At 36.8% G+C, this 23,702-nt stretch overlaps 3 protein-coding genes across 3 annotated transcripts in view; 2 read left to right on the top strand and 1 right to left on the bottom strand.

The window, feature by feature from the left end:
- The window catches only part of LOC110460765 (suppressor APC domain-containing protein 2-like), a 20,321-nt gene extending 14,642 nt beyond the window's left edge, over positions 1 to 5,679 (top strand). Inside the window, exon 6 of the mRNA XM_021513881.1 lies at positions 1,164 to 5,679. Coding sequence (XP_021369556.1) covers positions 1,164 to 1,289 — 126 coding nt within the window. The 3' untranslated portion in view covers positions 1,290 to 5,679. The remainder of the gene's footprint in view (positions 1 to 1,163) is intronic.
- Positions 5,680 to 7,062: 1,383 nt separating this feature from the next.
- The window catches only part of LOC110460807 (protein suppressor of hairy wing-like), a 28,295-nt gene continuing 11,655 nt past the window's right edge, over positions 7,063 to 23,702 (bottom strand). Inside the window, exon 2 of the mRNA XM_021513964.1 lies at positions 7,063 to 9,446. Within this exon, the coding sequence (XP_021369639.1) occupies positions 7,489 to 9,408 (1,920 nt within the window). The 5' untranslated portion in view covers positions 9,409 to 9,446 and the 3' untranslated portion in view covers positions 7,063 to 7,488. The remainder of the gene's footprint in view (positions 9,447 to 23,702) is intronic.
- On the top strand, positions 13,197 to 22,740 carry LOC110460762 (serine/arginine repetitive matrix protein 2-like). The gene is made up of 2 exons (XM_021513878.1): positions 13,197 to 14,841; positions 22,271 to 22,740. The coding sequence occupies exons 1-2, from the start codon at positions 13,197 to 13,199 to the stop codon at positions 22,738 to 22,740; spliced, it is 2,115 nt and encodes a 704-aa protein (XP_021369553.1).

Raw genomic sequence — 23,702 nt, 5'->3', positions numbered from 1 at the left:
AGCATGGTGTCTCATCTCACCCAGGTCAAATACATAGCATGGTGTCTCATCTCACCCAGGTCACATATATAGCATGGTGTCTCATCTCATCCAGGTCACATATAAAGCATGGGGTGTCTCATCTCACCAAGGTCACATATATTGCATGGTGTCTCATCTCATCCAGGTCACTTATACAACATGGTGTCTCATCTCACCCAGGTCACATACATAGCATGGTGTCTCATCTCACCCAGGTCACATATAAATCATGGTGTCTCATCTCACCTAGGTCACATACATAGCATGTTGTCTCATCTCACCCAGGTCACATACATAGCATGGTGTCTCATCACACCCAGGTCACATACATAGCATGGTGTCTCATCTCACCCAGGTCACACACATAGCATGGTGTCTCATCTCAACCAGGTCACATATATAGCATGGTGTCATCATCTCACCCTGGTCACATATATAGCATGGAGTCTCATCTCACCCAGGTCACATATACAGCATGGGGTGTCCCAATTCACCCAGGTCACATATATAGCATAGTGTCTCATCTCATCCAGGTCACATATACAGCATGGTGTCTCATCTCATCCAGGTCAGATACATAGCATGGTGTCTCATCTCACCCAGGTCACATATATAGCATGGTGTCTCATCTCATCCAGGTCACATATAAAGCATTGGGTGTCTCAACTCACCAAGGTCACATATATTGCATGGTGTCTCATCTCATCCAGGTCACATATACAACATGGTGTCTCATCTCATCCAGGTCACATTCATAGCATGATGTCTCGTCTCACCCAGGTCACATATATAGCATGATGTCTCGTCTCACCCAGGTCACATTTACATTATGGTTTCCCATCTCGCCCAGGTCACATTTATATCATGGTATCTCATCTCACCCAGGTAACAATGACCTTTATACCCTCACTCATGATGTTTCATACACCATGGTGTCTCATCTCACTCAGATAGTCTATAGTTTTCAGTGGATTGGGCTAAAACATTGGACAGAAGAGTTATGCATATATAATTCGATTTGTGAGAAAATGGAAACATTTCATTGTTAATAATACATAGAGTCAAGTTTAAAAAAATCATTTATCTTACTCAGTCTGTTAAACTTTGTTTTACTGATATATGTTTTCTTTCCTTGTCAACAGGAAGTGGGACAGAAGGGAGATATGATCTCTAAGCTGGAGCAGGAGAAGGCAACTCTAGTCCGTGACCTGTTTGAGGCAAGGTCCCAAAACAAACCAACTAATTACGATGACACAACATTCATGTGAACACAGACCAGCCATTTTGAACAACACGTCTTCCATAGAAACACACCCCTACAAAGTGCTATAAGAATTGTATACAAAGGGAACGGATAAGTGTGGATGAAGAAGCGATAAGTGCAGAAGAAAAAAGCTTTAGTTTTAACTGTATACATCAATTTTGTATTGTACCATATTATTACATGTAATATAATTTCTTTTACATATAGAAAATTGGCACCAGTCTACTTAATTTATTTTTTTAGAATAATTTGCTTTTATTGGCACACAGAAGAAACTAACCACAAAAAAGAGACACAAGTAAATTTCAATTATCTTTCTTTTTTATGGAATAGAATATTTTCATTGCGTTACTTGCAAGTTTTCTGACAATCGTTTATGTATCTAGCATGACAACTTTGACTATGGTACTTGTCACAAGAGAATGTTTTCTATAAAAAGTGTTTAAGAAGAATTGTGTCAGTTATATCATTTATTATTAACTTTAAGTTCTGTACGTGTTATTTATAAGTCACAATTTGTGTATACATCTGTAAACATCTATTTATGGAATCTATTAATAAGCAGCATTGCAAAGCACTGGTGATAGTTAATGTGTGTATTGACAGAATATGTGGAGACACAGTTAAAACCTGTTCCACCTAGATGTGGTAGTAGAATCACCTTGTTATCCACACATAGAATTCTCATGGCCTTGGTACAGCTAACAGCCATTGGATGTGGTGGGATTTAAAGTTCATCAAAACACAATGACGTTGCCTTGTTTATCATGTTTACCAAATTTATTAAGCCATATTTGATTGATAATAACAGAAAACGTATTATAATTTAATGCTTTGTTGAAATACTGAAAAATCAGCACGACACTGTGTAAGTTAACTCAGTTCATTTAGTTTTCATTGTTTTATGGAAGAAGTTTTTTTTACATTGTACAAGAGAATTGAAGTATATGAACAGCGACAATGCAACAGAAAAAGCAATATTTTGTTCTTTTATAAATGATTAAGTGAACGGTTGTGAACATGACAAGAATGTCTGTGTTTGTAAGTTGACGTATTTTAAGGTGAGATTGTATGGTGTAAAGTGACGTTTATTTTGGCAGGTATTTGAACTTGTTTGTACATAGCATTATTTTTAGATATAGAAGTATGAATGTCCGAAGTAAACCTTATGTTTTTATATTTTATATACATATCAAATGTTGCATTATTCTGTAAATACCATACTCTGTGTAATCCAGTTTTATGATAGAACCCTGCAGCAGTATTTGTACATATTGTGTACGTTTTTGTGTACATATGTAGTAAAGTACCGACTTGTGCCTGAAGCTATGTGTTCAGAATGGCAATAAAGTTGTTGTCACAATTTTCACAAGTCATAGTGGAGTTATCTCCCCTTGTGATGTACAGATTTTAGAATTTCGTGAGTTGAATGTCTGTTTTACAAATCGATTTTAATCTGAAAGGGTTGTGACCTTACACCATAAACTTTATTGAAAACAAGTTAGCCAGCATTGTGTAATTAGATACGAGATATACATAATAATCACAGTGATTACTTAATAACATCATATTTTACAACATTTATATTTTTAGCAGTTATCCTATGATTTAAAAACAAATACCAATATTCTAATTTTATACTTCTTCATTTAATCACAAACTTGTATAATGAAACTATGAGACTACAGTTTAATATGTAAAATTACTTTGTGATAATTAAACAATTTAGTTTAAAAAAATGTTCATGCAAGAAAGATTGTTTTTCAGTTGTCAATAGTGAATAATAATTGTGATAAAGCTTAATTGAAATTACTTTTAATGCAATATACATCAATTCAAAATCTCTGAAACCCCTGCATGTGGTAAATGTAGCACTACAGGCAGCCGTTTCAGAGATTGTAATTTGATGTGCATTTCATCAAATTCAGTTGTACTCCATACAATTACATTCTTCAATAATGTATCACTGCATTATACAACTGAATGTAATCTGTAACAGCATTTTAATATCAAGCTTCACCCCAGATTTTACAAACAGATGCGTCTCTATATCGCTTTAATGAATGAGCTCAAATTTCTGGTAGATTCACTTTAAAACTTGATCACTGTAGAAAGAAAAACTTCGCCATTTGTTTATTTAACTGATGGATTTAATGTAGAAATATACACACAAAATGTATGATAACTTAATTTTATTGACAAACAAATCCTAGCAATTAGACTTTTATTTTATTGATGGAGCAGAAATAACATCCTTTACATTGTTTTACCCACCCATTTATCATCATTTTGATGAGATATATTTAACTGGTCAATTTAACCTTTTTGATTGGTGATTTGTAGGATCTTATTTTTTATCATGCATTGATCATTTCTAGAACATGTTTGCTATTATAGTGTTCACAGTACCATATCAACATGGTAACTATATAAGGAATCTGAACAAAACATCTGTCAGATTTGTTTTCATCAAATTTAAAATATTTTATATACCTGTCATTTTATTTCACCTTTGGGTTTTAATAATTTTAGAGAATATTATCAATGTTTTAGTTCATAATTTCTTGATGTTACAAATATGGTATTATGCTTGTGAAAAGTAACACAATATGCAGCTGTTACAATTATGATCTCATGTCTGTTTTTTACATATAAGTAAGAATATTATGTATTTTTACATTTCACACATTTAAGAGATAGTATTACAAAATATTACAACAAAGATATTACACTTAAACATGTTAACACCAAATGCATTGACTTTGAAGATGTAGTTAGTCACGTTTCTGACAAACTTCTTGGAACATAAGGAATTTATTCTCTATAATAGGTTACAGATTTAAACATGCCAGGGGACAATTACTGCAAAAGTGGATTATTTTTGCGTTGAGTAAATCGGCATGAAAATATCCACATGCAAATTTATAGGATATATGTATTATGGATATAACGATTTCTTACCGGTAACCAATGCCAATCTGAACATTTCTACGATTATTTTTTTCAAAAAGTTGTAACGCGAACATTGCTACACGTGAAAACTTACACATTTACGGTATTTTACTTTGCTATGAGGAAGAAATTGCAACAAGTGTGTCTAACTGTATGCTGTTTGTAACTTCTCTAGTCCAGTAAATGGCGATTATAGTTATCAAGGTATTCAAAATTTGTAAGGAAAAAACAAGAATTACTGTATTTAGAATCTATGAGTTGACTTGTCCTAGTAAACTGTATTCTCTCTGTAGTTTCGATAGAATTGGCAGTAAATTGAAAAGTAAAATAAACAGCAAGACAATAATGTGAAGTTATTTAATCTGACACCAAATTGACATTGGTTATGTAACTGACGTATCGAGCCTGGATAAAATTGACGCAGGGATAATTTTTTCTTATGAAGCTTGTTTCCTAAATCCCATGAAATGAAATGCCTTTCAAAAATAGCAAATGAAGTTCATACATGAATGCAATTCAAACTCCCAATTTGTCTTGGAAAGAAACTTGCAAGTTGACAATTTGTATATATTGCCATTGGAATTTGGTTTCATTAATTACCCTGTAAGCAAATGGTTTGACACAGACTTAAATTATCTAACTGATCAGGAACTTCCTAATTAATAATTGTACATGTCTATGGTGGAGTACAGGAAAACATTTCTATAGCAATTATTGTTTTAGATATGTACAACAAAGATATATTCTTATTACCTATATCATGTAAAAGTGTTTACATTTGTTTACCATTGATAAACTTTATATATAGAGAGATATACAAACGTTTTATATGCACTTACCAATACAATTAAATTGTTTATATCTGTATTTGAGTGTTCTGTCATTTTAAAAAAAACAAAAAAACATTGGAAAGATATTTCAGACAAGGTAAAACAAATTTTCCTCAATTAATTGAACATTTTACAATGTCTAGAGTTACCTCCCTTGTTACAGTCATTTTCTTGACGCACTGGTAACTTTTGATTAAAAAAAATAGACATGAAAGCATTTGGCTTGCTATATTTGAAAATGATATGCAAACTGCCACCAAAAACAGAGTCACTTCTGCTTTATACCTTGTTATTTTATGATGGTAGATTTTTTGTGTTCTCTTTCGATATATGAACATCTCATAATGCATTTGTTGATTCATGGTGTCTGCTCAGAATTCCATTTTGGCCACTTTCCATCTGACAACAGCAGTATTTAGAAATCATTAAAGAAAATGCTGGTCCATCTTTGTTCATAAATCAGGCGTTCAATCTGAATTAACCGTTTCACCACTGTAGACCATAATGGACTCGTCCATATCGATGCATGGAAGATTACTTAAGGTGGCTCCACACTTTCGCAATTTACCAGCAAAACTCGTTGAAACTTTCATATAATGGTTATGCAACTTTCTAGAGTTAATTTTATGAAAATGTAAACATTCCAATAGTTTGGGGACTTTTTTGGAAAAAATATCAAAAATTTGAATTTTCGCCACTTTTAATATTTTCCGTTTTTTTGTGTGTATGGCATTGTTTGGAACAATAACAACAATAAAAAAAATGAAAAGAAGCATTTATAATTAACCCTATAAATGTTTTATTTATCGTAAAATATGTAACACATGCTACACAAAGTGTTGTTTTTTTTATTGAATTTGAACGGATAAAAGTTATTATCTACCAGCTAAAAGCAAACAGGACACAAAGATCTATACATATAGAGTGGGAAATTGAACAAAATATACACAATGGCTTTATAATTAATTTATTTTACATTTTACAATCACTTTGATCCGGGTGAGAGTTATCTTCCTTGAAAAAAATCGGAACTTTTTGCAGAGGGATGACATTTACACAATGACAGTTGTCTCTGTTTACATATAACAAAAAGGATCGAAATAAATCATAAATATGATATCAAAATTATCAATTTATTGTTCTTTAATGGAACCAAATTACCCTCAGTCATGTACACTTTGGACATCATTCCATAGTCCGCTAACTGACGGTATATTTATAATTACATGTCAGGTACATGTCATATGTGACCAGAGGCTATCGCATGGTATGCCGTTCTCACGTGCACTCAAACATGCATTTCATAAGTATCTTGATATTTTACAAAACATTATTTTCACAGAGTAAGTAGACTACATTTGTAAACACGATTTAATCGACAGAGCGAAACTCCCTCAACAGCGAAAATCGTGACGACCTCGAGCTTTTAAACTCGTGTAAGCACGTGATATGCACATGTGAGGTTGGTACGTCCGCATTACATGTGTTTCCTATATAACCTTCTTGAGGTCGTCTGGTCTCATGTCACTGTTCTCCCGTGAGTCTGTTTATGTCAATGAATTGGAAAGCTTTATTCCTGAAGTACGTATGATTATACATTTCCCGGTAAAATCTCGATATCGGGTGTTAACATATCATCGGCATGCACGTGTACTATTGTTTACCAGGGCCTGTTCGTTTATGCGGAACAACTGGTTTGACCGTTTATAAATGTAACAATTTCGGGTATAAATCTGGCGGACCTGCAATTGTGTATGCAAGCCTTGCAAGGCTTTCTCAAGGCTCGCCTGAAAGCAGCATCAGATTACTAGGTCCTACCTTATTTAATAAACGAACAACAGTGGTCCGATCGGTTTGACCGTTTAAACGAAAACGGCCCAGGTGTTACTATAATATGCACTACGATATTGAAAGCCCGATACGCAATACGGAAATGATGACACGGTGTACATGCACATTTCGATCAAGATAATTGAGTCCGAGCTGTACTTTTTCCGGAAGTACGTCACGAAAATGGACGCTGATGACGATGTGTGGAGCAACCTTAAGTTACATAGGGGTGAAAGGATTGATAGGGCCGACTCTTTGAAGAAAATGGTATATATGCGATGCAAGGATCATAGGCAGGCCTACAAGAATGCAGTCCTGATCATACTGGCGGAAGAATCAAAATGTTGATCAGGACTACACATTAGCATGCTCTACATATTTGATAACTTAAAAAAAAACTTACTGGATATACAATGTATATCTATATTTACATTTGTTAAGCGAAATCAATTTTAATGCAATATAAGTGGGGTTACATATCAGCAGACTTATATTTTGAGAGAAAGAGCATTATATTTGTGAGATGTATGGGTAACGTATCGAAGGTCCACGCTACTTTCTACACCAAACTTATTTTACTATCAATTTGTTTCACTTCATGTGCCAAATATGGTGAGAGTGAAAATCTACTTTGTCTCTAGCCTCGTTGCCACACAAGTGGCAAACAAATGGACGGCTGGTATCGACGTGAAGTGTCTTGTGGACAAGGTACATAGTGAAATCCCGGAAGATGATGCTACAGTGTTTACACTCGAACACCTTCCTTGCCGACTCCATTTCTGCAAATAGGAGATCGGCGTCGTCTATCATTTTAGTCTGTGTGTGCTTCACAGACGTGGATACTACTGTAAGCTCTGAAGTAGAAGGCGTATCTGGCCTGGTCAAACGTGGTTCGTCAAGAGTTCTGTCGAAGATAACCGACGTTTTCACAAGCTGTGGTGTAATTGAATTATACACAGGCACCACATTGCCAATCGTGGACGAAGATGGAGATGAACTTGGCTCCTTTCTGAAAGCAGCAACGTTTGTGATTCTTGGTAAAGGCAAAGGACTAATAGCTGCATTACTTATCCGCAAGGATGAAGAATCAGAACTTCGATCGTTCAGAATTCTTTGCTTTGCTAGACTTGTAATTTCTTCGGTAGAACCCATATTCAGAACACCCAATGCTGATGTAAACACTTGCGTTGTTTGAGGTTCATCAGTCACTTCTGTCTTGACAGCGATGACATTATTAGGACCATCGTTAGGACTAGTAGATAACCCAAATCCGGTTGCACCTAGTCTGCAAGTACCTGTTTCGATGTTACCAGGTTCACAGGAATCGACAGATTTGGACATGACCTCTTCAGCATCATATTCATAAGACCTTTCCTCTACGTAACTGCCTCCTGTAGAATCATCAGAAATAAATCTGGTATCATGATATCTAGATATACTTAATCCTCGACTGGAGTCGATACTGTCGATCCCTTTAGGAATTGACTGTTTTGTAGTACGATTACTTTGTGATAATGGCTGGCTAACCTCAATTCCTTGATCTGTTGATCTAAATAGACCTGTTGGAAATACCACCCGTGTCTGGCTCCTTTTCTGGATGTTTTTCGATGGAGAAGTCTTCATCGATGGGAGACCATTTGAAAGCAATGTCTCATTTGCTGCAGTTTCGTTTCGGTAGTGGTTGCCAAGCACCTCTATGTCAAGCTCAACTGAGTTATCATCTTGGTCATCTATGTTTTCATTGACTACTAAACAACTGCTGTCATCATTGCCACTGGTATCTTGGCTTTCTATTCCAGTAGCTTGGACCATCCTGCTATCCCCTTCCTCAAGCTCTAATGTGGTATGGACTGAACCATCACTCCCATCATCAATGACAGCCGAGTTATTTACAGCGTATGAATCATCCGGTTCCGCACAACCGGTTCGTCGTAACTGACTTTTATATTTGTGCAGTTTGAGTGCGTTGACTGATCGGAAAATTGTTTTGCATTTCTTGCATTGTAGAGTGTCTTGCCGAACGTGAAATTTCTCATGAAGATTCCGTTTTCTACCTGTTGTGAAAAACACATTGCACATACGGCATTTGTACGGCTTTTCACCCGTGTGAAAACGGACATGAACTCTTAGATCATAGGAGGTGAAGTAAAACTTCAAACAAATTTCACATTGATATTTCTTCAGACCTGTGTGAAACAGGATATGCTTCTTGAGAACACTCTCGTGCTTGAAGGTTTGTTGACAGATATGACAAGTAAATGGTCTCCATGTCAGTGCCGCCAATTTCTTCTCTCGGTTCATGTGACTCTGTTCGTGTTTGTTACAACTTCCCTTGCTGTTAAAGCGTCGTGCACAGAATCCACATTCGTATGGTTTCTCTCCGGTATGTATCCGCTCATGCTCCCTCCGATAATTGGACCTCGTGAAAATTTTGCCGCAATACCGACACTGCAACGGATTATCCGACTCGGGGGGCTCGATCCCTCCTGGGAATGAATCAAACGAGGTCATATCCAACAAGATGCAGCCTTCCACGTTCACGCTGGAATCTGTAAGTATAAACATCATTTTTATTCGTTAGTTTTCCTTTATTACACCTACATTAAATTTGATTATTATAAAAAGAAGTGTTGCATTTGACGTACGAATGTCATCTGGAGTTGTCTAAGTTCCTGCCTCTTCCGTTATAGTAGGTATCAACAGTTAATTTTTCCTTACATTACAAGGACGTGTTGACTCTTCTGTCGCTTATTCATCAAGAAATATGCATTACACAAGAGTTATAAACTTAATATAATATGACAGTTTTGGAAGCAGACGATCAGAAAAGCAATAAATCGTAATAAATATAAATCAGCCATATTACCATACTGTAGACAACCTCTTTTGATCTGTATGAAACAATGAAAATTGTAAAAAAAAAAAAAAAAAACATGTTTTACAGTCTACATATAATTGGATGTTCAAGAACAGTGGTTTTAAATTGGATGAGTTGTTTTATATATTTTTTTCACGTACTTTTAACGTGAATTAAAAGACATACCTTACGTGGTGAAAAGAGATTGTATAAGAAAACTGTCTTTCAGTGAGTAACGGTGTGTCATTACACCATTTTACTAAAAGGATCAGCATGAAGCTGTAATGTACATGTGTAATGGATATCGATGTTAAAGCCGTGTCTAGTTATTCTGTATTGAATGGTCCATACTTAAATGCATACCTTTTTCATCGGTTTGGTCTGTTTGTGTTTTACGTCCTATTTACAGAGCTATGGTCATTTAAGGACGTGCCAGGTTTTAGTGGTGGAGGCAAGCCAGAGTTCCCATAGAAAAACTACCGACCTACGGCTAGTACCTGGTGACTGGCCCACGTAGGCCTCGAAACCGCGACCCAGTGGTGGAGGGCTAGTGGTAGCAGAATGTCAGACGCCTGAACCACTTGGCCACCGTGACCATGTCATCGGCATTTCATGTATAAATTGAGGCGAAAATATTTATATAAAAAACACAATAGAAGTATAATTATCTAAAAACAATATGACGATTATCAACAGCAATCAACCACATCGACCTCCTCATCTGAATTTAGTTGTGTTTATTTCAAGGAGATTGGCATTAACAAGAAATAGAGATTGGAAATATTGGGGTATCGAATAAATATTTCAAATCTCGAAATAAAACTAGATCGTGATATTTTGCTGCCACTAAATTGAGGCATGTCAGTTAAATCGCCCGCCCTGATGTAGCTATACAAGAAAATCGAAAGACATAACATGTATATGGCTAGCATCTAATGCTAGTTTATATTGGGAAGGAAAAAAGACGCCAAAGATATAGTATACTTTCATATAAATACTTTCTCGGCCTACATCTAATTAAATTACTGCATTATTCATAATTACTCAATCTAATTTCTGTCTAAAAACTAGTCTAGGACTTTTTCCTGATCGGAAGTAATATTTAACATAAGGATCTATATATTGCTCAATGTTGTACCCAATGAACTAGCAGACATATTATAGTAATGTCCCCTGTATAAATCCTTACTATGGAAATAACCTTAAGTTATAGTTGTACATATGGGCCCACTTGTATAAAACATCTCAAAGTTAGGGAAAATCTCAAGCAATGTATTGTCTATGGGAAATCTTAGACTTGAGGAAATCTCAAGAGTTGAGATGTTTTATACAAGTGTGCCCATATGTGCATGTTGTTATGGTGATGATGGCAAGTTCTTCATTGTATAAAATAGTACAGTGGAATACACGTACTTTAATGCAGTTGTTTAAATTGCATATATTTTAGTTCATGGTAAGGTGACTTGTTTTCTGTTTTAACACTTTTGGGTAACTACCAGGGACGATTCCTTTGTAGTAGGGAATTTCTAACAAGACAAAGACAGGACTGAGAGCCCATTAATTTTAACTCATTCAGTCCTGTAGTTTTATAATGAACTATTCCACCCTTTGAATTACAAGAGTTCAAATGTGTCTTTAGGGGTGAACAAGTTAAAGACACTAAATCCATACTTTATTTATCATAACTCTGAATCTTAGAGTACAGTCCAACTAGATATAAAACTTCCGTTACTGTTAAACAAGCTGGATATACTAAATAAACAACGGTGCGTTTGTTTGTTATTCCTGTCAGCTATACTAAAAATAGCTAAAACTATTCTTGTCATTAATACATGTGTATATACCCGGTAATATTGTCTGTGTAATATTTTGTAATATCTTCACAACACCGCCTCATTACCTGTGCTTCTATGTTACTAATTCTTAATTTTCACAGGCATCTGTGGTATTACTAATAGTAATTATCTTTGACCGATATCAGTAAGTATAAACGTTCCAAAACGTTTTTCCATACGTCAGCATAACGACACACTGCTATTGCACAACTCAAACATAACGTTTCTAATACCGCGGTATCTTTGACGGGCGCATTAATACAGGAACTACTTTATGAATTCTATATATATCCGATAACGTAACAAAACGTACCCTGTACGCTTATACAGGTATATATATGCGGCCTCCGGTATTACAGGCGGTTGTGTAAGGATTGTACGTGCACAGTGTAGCACGGAATGTTTTTTTTTGTTCAGTACGTATGTATTCCTCGTTCAAAAAGGACATATATAATTATCATATTGATTGTTTATATCTAATGTGTGGCATATGCCATTAAAAGGTGAGAGTTATTTGTTTAATTGATGGAACGTTTTCTTTTTTTCCTTTACAGTTTAACTCACAACAACATGATTATATATTTTTTTTCATACATTTTTTTTCAAAAATCAATTAGAAGATGACATATTGAGGTTAAAACTGGATGAAATCGACAATTGTGATGTAGGTATCATACAGTATACTATTTATCACAACATAGTCGACTGATTACGTGTAGGTATTGTCATACCATACTATATATGAAGAGGGAAAATTAGCAAAACTGTTATTGATTTTATGTCAGCTATTCTTCTCATATCAGCATGCGTTACACTTATTCTAATATACAGTAAATCTTCGATATAATGTCCTCATTCCATTTGCCACCTCGCCTACCACCAACCTGTTCCGAGGTCCCATCTTCTCTCTTTTTTTAAGAATTTCTTTATAATTTTCCCTCAGCTCATCGCCAAACTCAATTAACCCCAATTGTTTTTCTGACAAATCGTGGCAGCATAACGAGGTAAGAATGTATATACAAATATTGATATGAAGTATCGCAGTTTGCTTATAATTATCTCCAATGTTTTGTTCCTTTAATTATAAACTTGCGTAGAAATGAGATGTTTGCGATGTGTGTTGCGTCCCTTAATGGAGCTTAACTGACTTCCCGACATCTCAGATGGGATAGGGACACTACCGGTAATAGCACGAAATAGCTATAGTTTACTGTTAATGAAGTGTATTGACAACCAAACAATGACTAAATAAAGACAATATACGAGTATAATGTTTTCATTGTAATCGATACACTGTCTGATGATTTTGTAATGCAAGAGGAAAATACAAAATATAAAAGTCACTCGCTCCTAAAAGCGATCCATGCATCATTTTACTCGAAAACGTATCCTTCTTAATCTGTTTATTTATTTAATTATATTTTGATTTAGAAAAATAAAAAAAGTCAGTCATAGTGAGTATTACACAGAAAAATGGGACATAGATCGAGTGATTTTAACTTTCATATTTTATAGGAAATTCATAAGAAGTGGATGTCTATCTATAGGATTGTACTTCATAAACTCTTATAACGTACGCATTGGCTGCATAGTGACGTGTAAGAATGATGTCTGTGGAAAGGTATCACAGTGCCAGTAAATCACCAAGGCGGAGGAGTCTCTGTGCTGGTGAATCGCCAGGGCGAAGGAGTCGCAGTTCTAGTAAATCACCACGGCGAAGGAGTCGCAGTTCTAGTAATTCACCGCGGCGAAGGAGTCGCAGTCTGAGTAAACCGCCACAGCGATGCCATCGCAGTACTAATATAACCCCACGGCAAAGGAGTCGCAGCACTAGTAACTCACCAGGGCGAAGGAGTCGCAGTCTTAGTAACTCACCAGGGCGAAGGAGTCGCAGGAATAGTAACTCACCACGGCGAAGGAGTCGCAGTCATAGTAACTCACCAGGGCGAAGGAGTCGCAGTATTAGTGACTCACCAGGGCGAAGGAGTCGCAGGAATAGTAACTCACCACGGCGAAGGAGCCGCAGTATTAGTAACTCACCAGGGCGAAGGAGTCGCAGTATTAGTAACTCACCAGGGCGAAGGAGTCGCAGTATTAGTAACGCACCAGGGCGAAGGAGTCGCAGTAATAGTAACTCACCATGGCGAAGGAGTCGCAGCACTAGTAAATCACCACGGCGAAGGAGTCGCAGCACTAGTAACTCACCAGGGCGAAGGAGTCGCAGTATTAGTAAATCACCAGGGCGAAGGAGTCGCAGTCTTAGTAAATCACCACGGCGAAGGAGTCGCAGTAATAGTAACTCCCCACGGCGAAGGAGTCGCAGTCTTAGTAACTCCCCACGGCGAAGGAGTCGCAGTCTTAGTAACTCGCCACGGCGAAGGAGTCGCAGTCTTAGTAACTCAGCAGGGCGAAGGAGTCGCAGTCTTAGTAACTCGCCACGGCGAAGGAGTCGCAGTAATAGTAAATCCCCACGGCGAAGGAGTCGCAGTCTTAGTAACTCAGCAGGGCGAAGGAGTCGCAGTCTTAGTAACTCGCCAGGGCGAAGGAGTCGCAGTCTTAGTAACTCTCCACGGCGAAGGAGTCGCAGTAATAGTAAATCACCAAGGCGAAGGAGTCGCAGTAATAGTAACTCACCACGGCGAAGGAGCCGCAGTATTAGTAACTCACCAGGGCGAAGGAGTCGCAGGAATAGTAACTCACCACGGCGAAGGAGCCGCAGTATTAGTAACTCACCAGGGCGAAGGAGTCGCAGTCATAGTAACTCACCAGGGCGAAGGAGTCGCAGTAATAGGAACTCACCAGGGCGAAGGAGTCGCAGCCTTAGTAACTCACCAGGGCGAAGGAGTCGCAGGAATAGTAACTCACCACGGCGAAGGAGCCGCAGTATTAGTAACTCACCAGGGCGAAGGAGTCGCAGTAATAGGAACTCACCAGGGCGAAGGAGTCGCAGCACTAGTAACTCACCAGGGCGAAGGAGTCGCAGTCCTAGTAACTCACCAGGGCGAAGGAGTCGCAGTATTAGTGACTCACCAGGGCGAAGGAGTCGCAGGAATAGTAACTCACCACGGCGAAGGAGCCGCAGTATTAGTAACTCACCAGGGCGAAGGAGTCGCAGTCCTAGTAACTCACCAGGGCGAAGGAGTCGCAGTATTAGTAACGCACCAGGGCGAAGGAGTCGCAGTAATAGTAAATCACCACGGCGAAGGAGTCGCAGTCTTAGTAAACCGCCACAGCGATGGCGTCGGAGTACAAGTAGAAAACGTCATTTGCTAAGGAGTCGCAGTACTAGCAGTAGACGCAGCAGGACTAGATCACCTGGGCGAAGATGTAGCGGTACAAACAGGTCACGGCTAACACGCTTCCGCAATAGAGGTTGCTACAGAAATATATATCCCCGGTGGGGGATTTCAAGGTTTCCACTCCAGCGAAGGAGTAGATATTATTCTTGGTACAGGGATCGTAGCATAAGCAGATCTCCTCGTCGACGGAGTTATAGTAAATCACCTTGTCGACGTTCTCGAAGTAGGAGTGGATCGAATGATAGAATGAGCTTCAGAACATCACGCTGGCGACAATGCCGAAGTAGGAGTAGGTCGTATATTCGAAGGAGTTGCAGTTTGTCACCTTGGCGACGAGATCAAAATAGGAGCTGGTCGAATGATCGAAGGAGTTACAGCACATCACCTTGGCGACGGCGCCGAAGTAGGAGTACGTCGCATATTCGAAGAAGCTGCAGCATATCACCTTGGCGACGGCGTCGAAGTAGGGGTAGTTCATACACTCGAAGGAGTTGCAGTTTATCTCCTTGGCGACGGTGTCGAAGAAGGAGTAGGTCGAACTGTCGAACTTGCAGCACATCACCTTGGAGAAGTAGTATGTCGTCTCTTTCAAGTAGTTGCAGTAGCTCACCTGAACGATGTCGATGTATAAGTAAAAGGACGGAGAGACGTAAGCGTACGTCAGGTGGCGATGTGGTGGAAGTTGATGTTACTTGGAACCGAAACGGTTGCCGTTACCACATCGCAGACGTTATCAGTCAGTGACATACCAACCATGTCTGCTTGAACTAAATATGTGATCAATAACATGGTAAAATTCGTGATGATTTAAAATGTCGTCGTCGTCGTATTTTTATCTTTATTTTGTTTGCTTTTAGTTATATACATATTATACTTAATAGCTGTTAAAAGCTAGGTCGTGAACTTATAATCAAACTATTCATACTATAATCGCTAATTGCATGTATACATAACAAAGCAATGTGAATTAATTGTTTGGCTGTTGAACCTCTGTATTGTTGTAATAAATCAATGAAAATGTAAATATTCTGTTCTAGTGAGAATTAATGTTTTTCAAGTATCAATACTGATTGTAGAACCGTACATCACTGATTTCGCATTGAACCATATACTTAGTTTCCTTTGAACAACAGGCCAACTTATGATAGTTATTCGTCTGCCAACTTAATCTTGAAATAGATAGAGTTGAACCTCAAAATTATTTCCAGATAAACAGTAGATTCATATTACTGTTAATCATTCAATTTTGAGCAATTTTTACAAAAAAATCCCTTTATTGCGAGGATTTGAATTCGAAAAAAGCTCAATAAAACGTAAACATGCATAAAATTATTTAAATATCTTCGCAAATTTTTAGTTTACTATCGTCACAAAACAAATATATCACGATAGAAAAGAGCGTTTCGAACTAAAAAACATTAAAGAACAAAAACAAACAACTAAAGAAGAAGAAAAAAACCCAAAAACAATCAAACAAAAAGAAGTAGAAAAAGAATGTACTGTTTACTAAAGTAATAACAACAACAAAAAACCATAGAACAATGGAAAGAATATCGTAAACATCTGATATCGGAGATGATATGCTTCACAATGGGGCAGTTTTCTGTATCACGTGTGGTTGCCATAAAGTATTTGCAATATAAGAATGGGATATTTTATTATAAAACTTTCAACCCTTTTCATATTGTTAAAAAATACTGAATTCGGACGAAGGAAGAAGAGAAGACATGAATATAAGATACTTAAACAAAAGATGTAAATATTGATACAACACAAACAACACGGAACATTGATGACAGATACCCATGCATCAAATGACGGTGATAATATCATATTCATGAGACATCAAAATAAACCAAATGTTAATCTTTAAAGAGAACGATCCATCAAACCTGCATGTTGCCTGGCCATCGTCGGAAACTCACGTTCGATTGTACTAGCGTTTATCGATATCGAACGTAAATTTCCAACGATGACATGTTGCAAAAGATTAGAATAGAAAGGGAAAATGTTCTTATGTAATCAAAGGTGTGATGATATAGAACAATGTGCATACTAAGTTTGATTGGCGATACACGAAACACGTTGGGTTTTTTTTTATGTAAAAACGTTTTCCGATGTTGTTTGTTTTATAAATATTTACATTCTATATGCTTAGACCCATTGACAAAAATTACATTCATAAATGCATAACACAGGCGTTCATAGAATCTCAGCACGTGGGAACTGATAGTAACCTGATCACACTGCGTAGTAATACACTACAAAAACTACTCACTCGGAACGACCGACCTAGATGCTTAATTCTTACATCTTAAAATATTATTGAACTGTGCTTTGTGAAATATCCACGTATTCACGTGTCCTGTGCTACAAATAAACATTGAATATGGAACTACATTTTGTTGTGTTATTGTTGTTGACGGTTGCTAAGATCTCTCACGATAGTGTCACATTTCCCCGCGAAAAAACACTGTTCTCGCCACTGCGTTGCACCCGTGTATAAGCAGGAACAAACCCTGTTTATTTGTTTTATTCGTTGTTATATCGATCCACTGAAAGGATTCGTCAATGTAAATATAAGGAATGATATTTATTTTTTCAACATTTATGAGGTCATAACAACAATGGGTTTTTGGACATATTTTACATGAATCGCTAACGCGATTCATTCAATATGTCCATAAACCCATTGTTGTTATGACCTCATAAATGTTGAAAAAATAAAAATCATTCCTTAAGTAAAAAGTCCGAGTTTTATACTACTAATTATGTTCCTACAATGTATTATACATCAATTAACTTGATACTTGGTTATTGGTAAACGAAACGGGGAATCATTTTCAAATTTAAATGAAAAGAAACTCATCAGAATAAAACTAAATAAAAAGATGTATATTATTTTTTTAAATGACAGAAAAGGTCACTTTTGTGAACTGAGGTTTCCATAAATCATTTCGAAAATATGACCCATTCAATAAAGTTGTGTAAAATCGAAACATCGGAAGAAATTGTTTTGTACTGTCCACGGTTTTCGCAAAGCAAAATACTCTTGTAAGTACACAATTAACTAAACAATAAAACGATGATCACAAGGTAAATATAGTAAACTACTGTGCATTCGATTGTGTTTTGTTTATGTGTCTCCTCGGAACTCGTTATCTTCACAAGGTTGAAATTTTTCCAAAATACAATTAAGTTGCTCAATCGTCAGTAAAAGAAGAAACAGTCACTGGATCAAGGTTCAATTATATCTTGATAAACATTCATAACTATAATGTAACAAAACTGCACTTCAATCATTAACAAAATGATGGACTTTTTTCGGAGGATTTTTTTTTTCTTTTCGGTTTTGGGTTCGAAAGTATTCGCATTAAAGTCAGTTTTTCCCTTTCTTCATCTTTGTAAATATGATTTACTAAACTTACAAGTAGTCGTAGTGTATAGCTAGATATTAAACTGAAAGAATATTCCCGTAGGCATATTTTAGATGAAATAAAAAAGACACGGGTTTATTATTTTTTTGGTTGAGAGTTTGCCGTCCTCAAAATTGCCACAAAGGCTTCCACAGGTGATGAAACCACTTAAAGGCCATCTTTAAGTGTATTTCACTGAAACACCAGAATGTTAATACCAATTACGGTAGCATGACAATTTAGCAAGTTACATTATTCTGGCAGCGGCCTCAAACGAGCAAAAAGACATTGATCAAATTATGGCCCGATAACGACAACAGAAACATACGACTAGTTCTACGTATGTATGGAAATGAACGTTGGACCAACGTCGGTACTTTATTTGTCCAATGTCAAGCACCGTATGTGGTGTATCAATGTCACGTTGTGCCGACGTCAGTACATCTTATTTCCACTGACAAGCACCGTATGTGGTGTATCAATGTCACGTTGGGCCGGCGTCAGTACATCTTATTTCCACTGACAATCACCGCATGTGGTGTATCAATGTCAAGTTGGGTCGACGTCAGTACATCTTATTTCCACTGACAAGCACCGTANGGGGGGTGAAATGGGTAACATTTTTGTGTAGGAAATATATGTCTTTAAAAATAGTACCAGATCTGGCACTGGTTACCATAAATAATTGTCAAAATGCTATTACATGTACTACCAACGTCGGTATTGCAATTGTCTAATGTCAAGCACCGTATGTAGTGTATCAATGTCACGCTGGGCCGACGTCAGTAGATCTTATTTCCACTAACAAGCACCGAATGTGGTGTATCAATGTCACGTTGGGCCGACGTCAGTACAATTTCTTTCCACTGATAAGCACCGTATGTGGCGCATCAAAGTAACGTTGTGTAGGAAATGTATGTCTTTAACCATAGTACCAGATCTGGCACTGGTTACCATACACAATTGTAAAAATACTATTACTACCATTTTTAAAAGTCGTTTGCCAAGTCTTTCTGATTTGTCAGTCTTTCCATCTTCTCAATTTTGGTTTCCCAAAGCGATCTTAAAGAGTAGCCCACCTTAGTCTTTTTGTGATTGTGCTCATGTAATTGAACTATGCAGATGTAAAGAGTATTGGTATAAGAAGTTAAAATGAGGCTTATATGTCCCATAATGCATTTAAATAACTTTGCATTTGTTGTCAAACGTGTTGGTATTTCATACTTTTTACGAACTAAATCGCTTAACGTTACAGTAAAGATTTTCTTTTCTTGCTTTGAAAAAGCGAAGGTTTTATATATGAGCTTCTTATTTTGTATCTGTATTTATTATTAGCCCTAGAAGGTAACAAAAATATGCAATACTTCAACATGTAAACGATAGATCTAAAAAGAAATAAAACAGTTGAACAAAATTCAAACGATCTAAATAATAATTGAAGGACATTTTAAAAGAACTTTTATCACTACAAAATAACTGATTTAGAAGTGAAGCTTTTAAGTTTGAATATTAACTTTATGCATTCTAAACAGTGTTTATTGGCAATACACAAACATCTCTGTTGAATTGTTTCAGAAGTGAATAATAGAAAAACTAAGTCAGGGAATACCTATTTAAAACTTCAGAAACTCGATGCAAAAACCCAAACTAAAGAAAGAGGTTTACTGCACCGTATGACTATTTCGTAGGTTTACAATTCGTGGGTGTACCAAGGATAAAAAAAAAAAATTTAAACCTTTCACCCTTATCCAGCTTTAGTCGACTCTACCATGCATTGATCTGGATGAGTCCATTATGGTCTACAGTAGTGAAAGGGTTAAAAACCACAACTGAATGGTTCCGAAAAATAATTTGTAAGTAGCAAAAGGGGAAAGTGGTGCACTTAAATCACTGTCTAATAGTTACAAATTAACAATTTTTGGATGCAGCAGAATAGCTCATTAACTAATATTTCACTTAAACTGTAAAGGTTACACAAATATTTCGACCAAATAGAACCGTTAAAGCTGATTCTTCATTTCTTTAGAATTTTACATTACTCTTTTGAATACATTATTTTTTTTTAAATCATAACATGTTTTAATAGATAAACCTAAAACATATTTTTTCATTAAAGTGAAAACAGCAAATCATTGTACAATATTAGTAAATATATTCCGTGGGAAAAAAAAACTTTAAACAAACCTCTTATTAAATGTTATATGCAAATATATGAACAAATATCTGGTTTGGTTTGGTTTAGTATTGTTTAACGTCCTATCAACAGCTATGGTCATTTAAGGACGACCTCCCCTGTGTGCAAGATGCATGCGTGTAGTGTATGCGTGTGTGTTTTGGGAGGCTGCGATATGTTCGTGTTTGTCTCCTTGTGATAACGCGGAACTGATGCCGACTTTATAGTGCTACCTCACTGAAACATACCGCCGAAGACACCATGCAGGACACCCCACCCGGTCACATTATAAGATATGTGATACTACATCGCCAATAAGTACCAATATCAGTTGTTAAAAAGAAATATATTCTATCATGGTCGATGCATCAATTGTATTGAGAAATTATTGTCTATATATTAATATACATTGAAAATTAAATAAAAAAATTATATTAATTAATTAAGTAAGGGATTTTACGCACCTGACCATCTGTTTCAATAGTTGTTCACAAAATTTAGATTTTCAACTTCTGGCCCCACATGATTTTCTATGACTTCTGGAAGGACGAAACAGCTTTATGATATAGTGAAATTTATTTTTTGTAAACTGTATCTTTTAACACATTTTAAATGTGCAGTCCCCTGTGTGTGTATATTACGTTCATCTTTCATTGATAAGAGTGAATATATGCTAATAATAGCATGGGACTAAGTATGTATAGGTCAATATATGTATCGTTTGGCAAACGTACAGCACACGTCGTTACTTGATATAGATACGACCAGACTACGTTTTCTAAACGTATATCATACGTTCTTCTTCAGTGTTAGTATATATACGGTCGGTAATCTTAGCACGTCAGTTAAACGATTGTAATTACGGTGTACGTTAATGTACGGGAAAGAAACTCATGGACGTAGCAACATATTTCAACTATTTCACGGAGATGTTGGAGTAACATTATAATGTAATCTTATAACTATCGTGGACTGTTAAATCCTGGACATGATTTTCTGTTTATCACACATGTGTGGTTTTCACGCTATTGCAGGATACTGGATGGGGTATTGAATTTTCCCCTAAGCAATCATATTTATTTTGATGTTTGACAAAATGTTTTAATTATAGAATGTACATCAGGATTGGTGGATGTGTTACGGAATTCCGGTCAAACTTTCAGGAAGGATATCCTCATAATATCTTTGACTACAAATTATGATAGTATACCGACCAGATTCTGGACGTTATAAATATATTTAGACACCTGAAATTGCATATGTTGTGAATTCAGCTGATGTGGCTTCGTGCATGAACGTTTGTTGAACACTCCTATGATTACAACATATCTTCATGAACATTATCAATTGCCGTGCCTGTTATCAAGATTATAAAGGTTGCTTGAATATTTCCTAAACCATAAACAAAACATTTGTATTTAACACAATCGTACTTGAGTAGTAAGCATGGGAAAGAAACGCGGAAGGAAGTATAGGCGGCGAGCTCATCAGCACTCAAAACGGCGGAGTAGTTCACCGACTCAACGATCACGTTCTCGGTCACATTCTCGAGGCCGGAGTAGGACCCCAATTCCCCTATCCTGTTCCAGATCGTGTTCTCCGAGGCCTAGATCACGATGGCAAAGTTCAAGGAACATTTCAAGGAGTAGAAGTTGTCCGTTGCTTCGATCCAGTCACAGCCAGTTATCTGTATTGCATGGGAGGGACTCATCAGTTAGACATCATTCGTTGGAAGGATTAACTCTACGTTATGGTAGCCTCTCCCTAGATCGGTTTCAAGCGATGGGTTTTAGTACTAGCACGCAAAGAAAGAGTTGTAGTAGAAGTAGATCACATCCTAGAGGACATAAAAGAAGTGGATCGCATCACAGAAAGAAACATAGCAGAAGTAGATCGCCGAACAGGAGTCGTAATAGAAGTGGATCGCATCACGGAAAGAAACGTCATAGAAGTGTGTCACATTGCAAAAGAAGTCGTAGTAGAAGTGGATCGCATCATAGAAGGAGTCGTAGTAGAAGTGGATCGCATTGCAGAAGTAAACGTAGTAGAAGTGGATCGCATCATAGAAGTAAACGCAGTAGAAGTGGATCGCATTGCAGAAGTAAACGTAGTAGAAGTGGATCGCATCGCGGAAGGAAACGTTATAGAAGGATCGCATCACATAGTAGGATCAATACAAATACATATTGCAAACATGAAAAAGGCAGAGAAAACTCGAATGCAACCGTGTTTGACATTGATCATTTTCTTTGCGAACGTTTAAACGGATGAACATGTCAAAGCCCAAGTCAAAATCGTAGCAGATGTTTCGTAGTATCCAGTGTTAATTCAAAAGGGGAGGATCTACGAGTCCGAGTACGTGCGCTAACTGCTTGCTTGGCAATAAAAAGGTTTCAATATTTATAAAGACAGAGAGAGAGAGCTGTTGAAAGCGTAACAAAGTTTGAAGACGTGTCTGTTAAGGAGAAAAATAGCTAAAGCAACGGGGAGAGGTTCTCATCATAAATAATATTTGACAATGATTTAAAAATGTGAACATGAACTTTGTTGTTATTTAACAAAATGGAAATTAAAAGCTAAGCTAACAAATGTCAAATGACTTTCAAGGCTTTCTACAAACAACAGAGGACATCATTGTTTTAGTGACAGACGAAGACATTTTTGCAGATTTTTGCGGGAAATACCAAACCAAAGTGTACCTAGCTCGGCTAGTGTTCCTTTCCCTTTGGAACAAACACCGAAAAGTTTACACGTGGACTGCATTAAAGGAGAAAGTTTAACATCCACTTACTGCAGTTTGTACCTGATGAAAGAAGGCCCGATTTGAACGAACCAGAAAAAATGCTCAAGATTTTGATTTGTCAGAGGCGAAATCATTCACTGAAGATCATGACGATGTTTTTTATAACATATTTTGTATTTTCACATCGTGGAAGATTAAACCACGGAACTCACTAATGTCAACTGAAAGTCCTGTTGATATCACGTTCTTTATATATAACCGGTTTGTACTTTCATCAGTAATTATATAGTAAACTTAACGATGTCGTAATACTGTAAGTGTACTAATTTTAGCGGTATTTTATTCTGTACGTCCTTCGCGCTAACCTTTCCTCCGTTAATTCACGTCCATCGCAAAATTAGACTACATTGCACAAGCTATCTCAATACCATAAAATGTGACAAGGGACAGAAAATGAAATTAGGTACCGCGATTCTGCTCAG

Source organism: Mizuhopecten yessoensis, unplaced genomic scaffold (genome assembly GCF_002113885.1).
Source record: "Mizuhopecten yessoensis strain PY_sf001 unplaced genomic scaffold, ASM211388v2 scaffold10479, whole genome shotgun sequence".
NCBI classification, from domain to species: Eukaryota; Metazoa; Mollusca; class Bivalvia; order Pectinida; family Pectinidae; genus Mizuhopecten; species Mizuhopecten yessoensis.
This window is presented reverse-complemented; position numbering and strand designations above follow the sequence as displayed.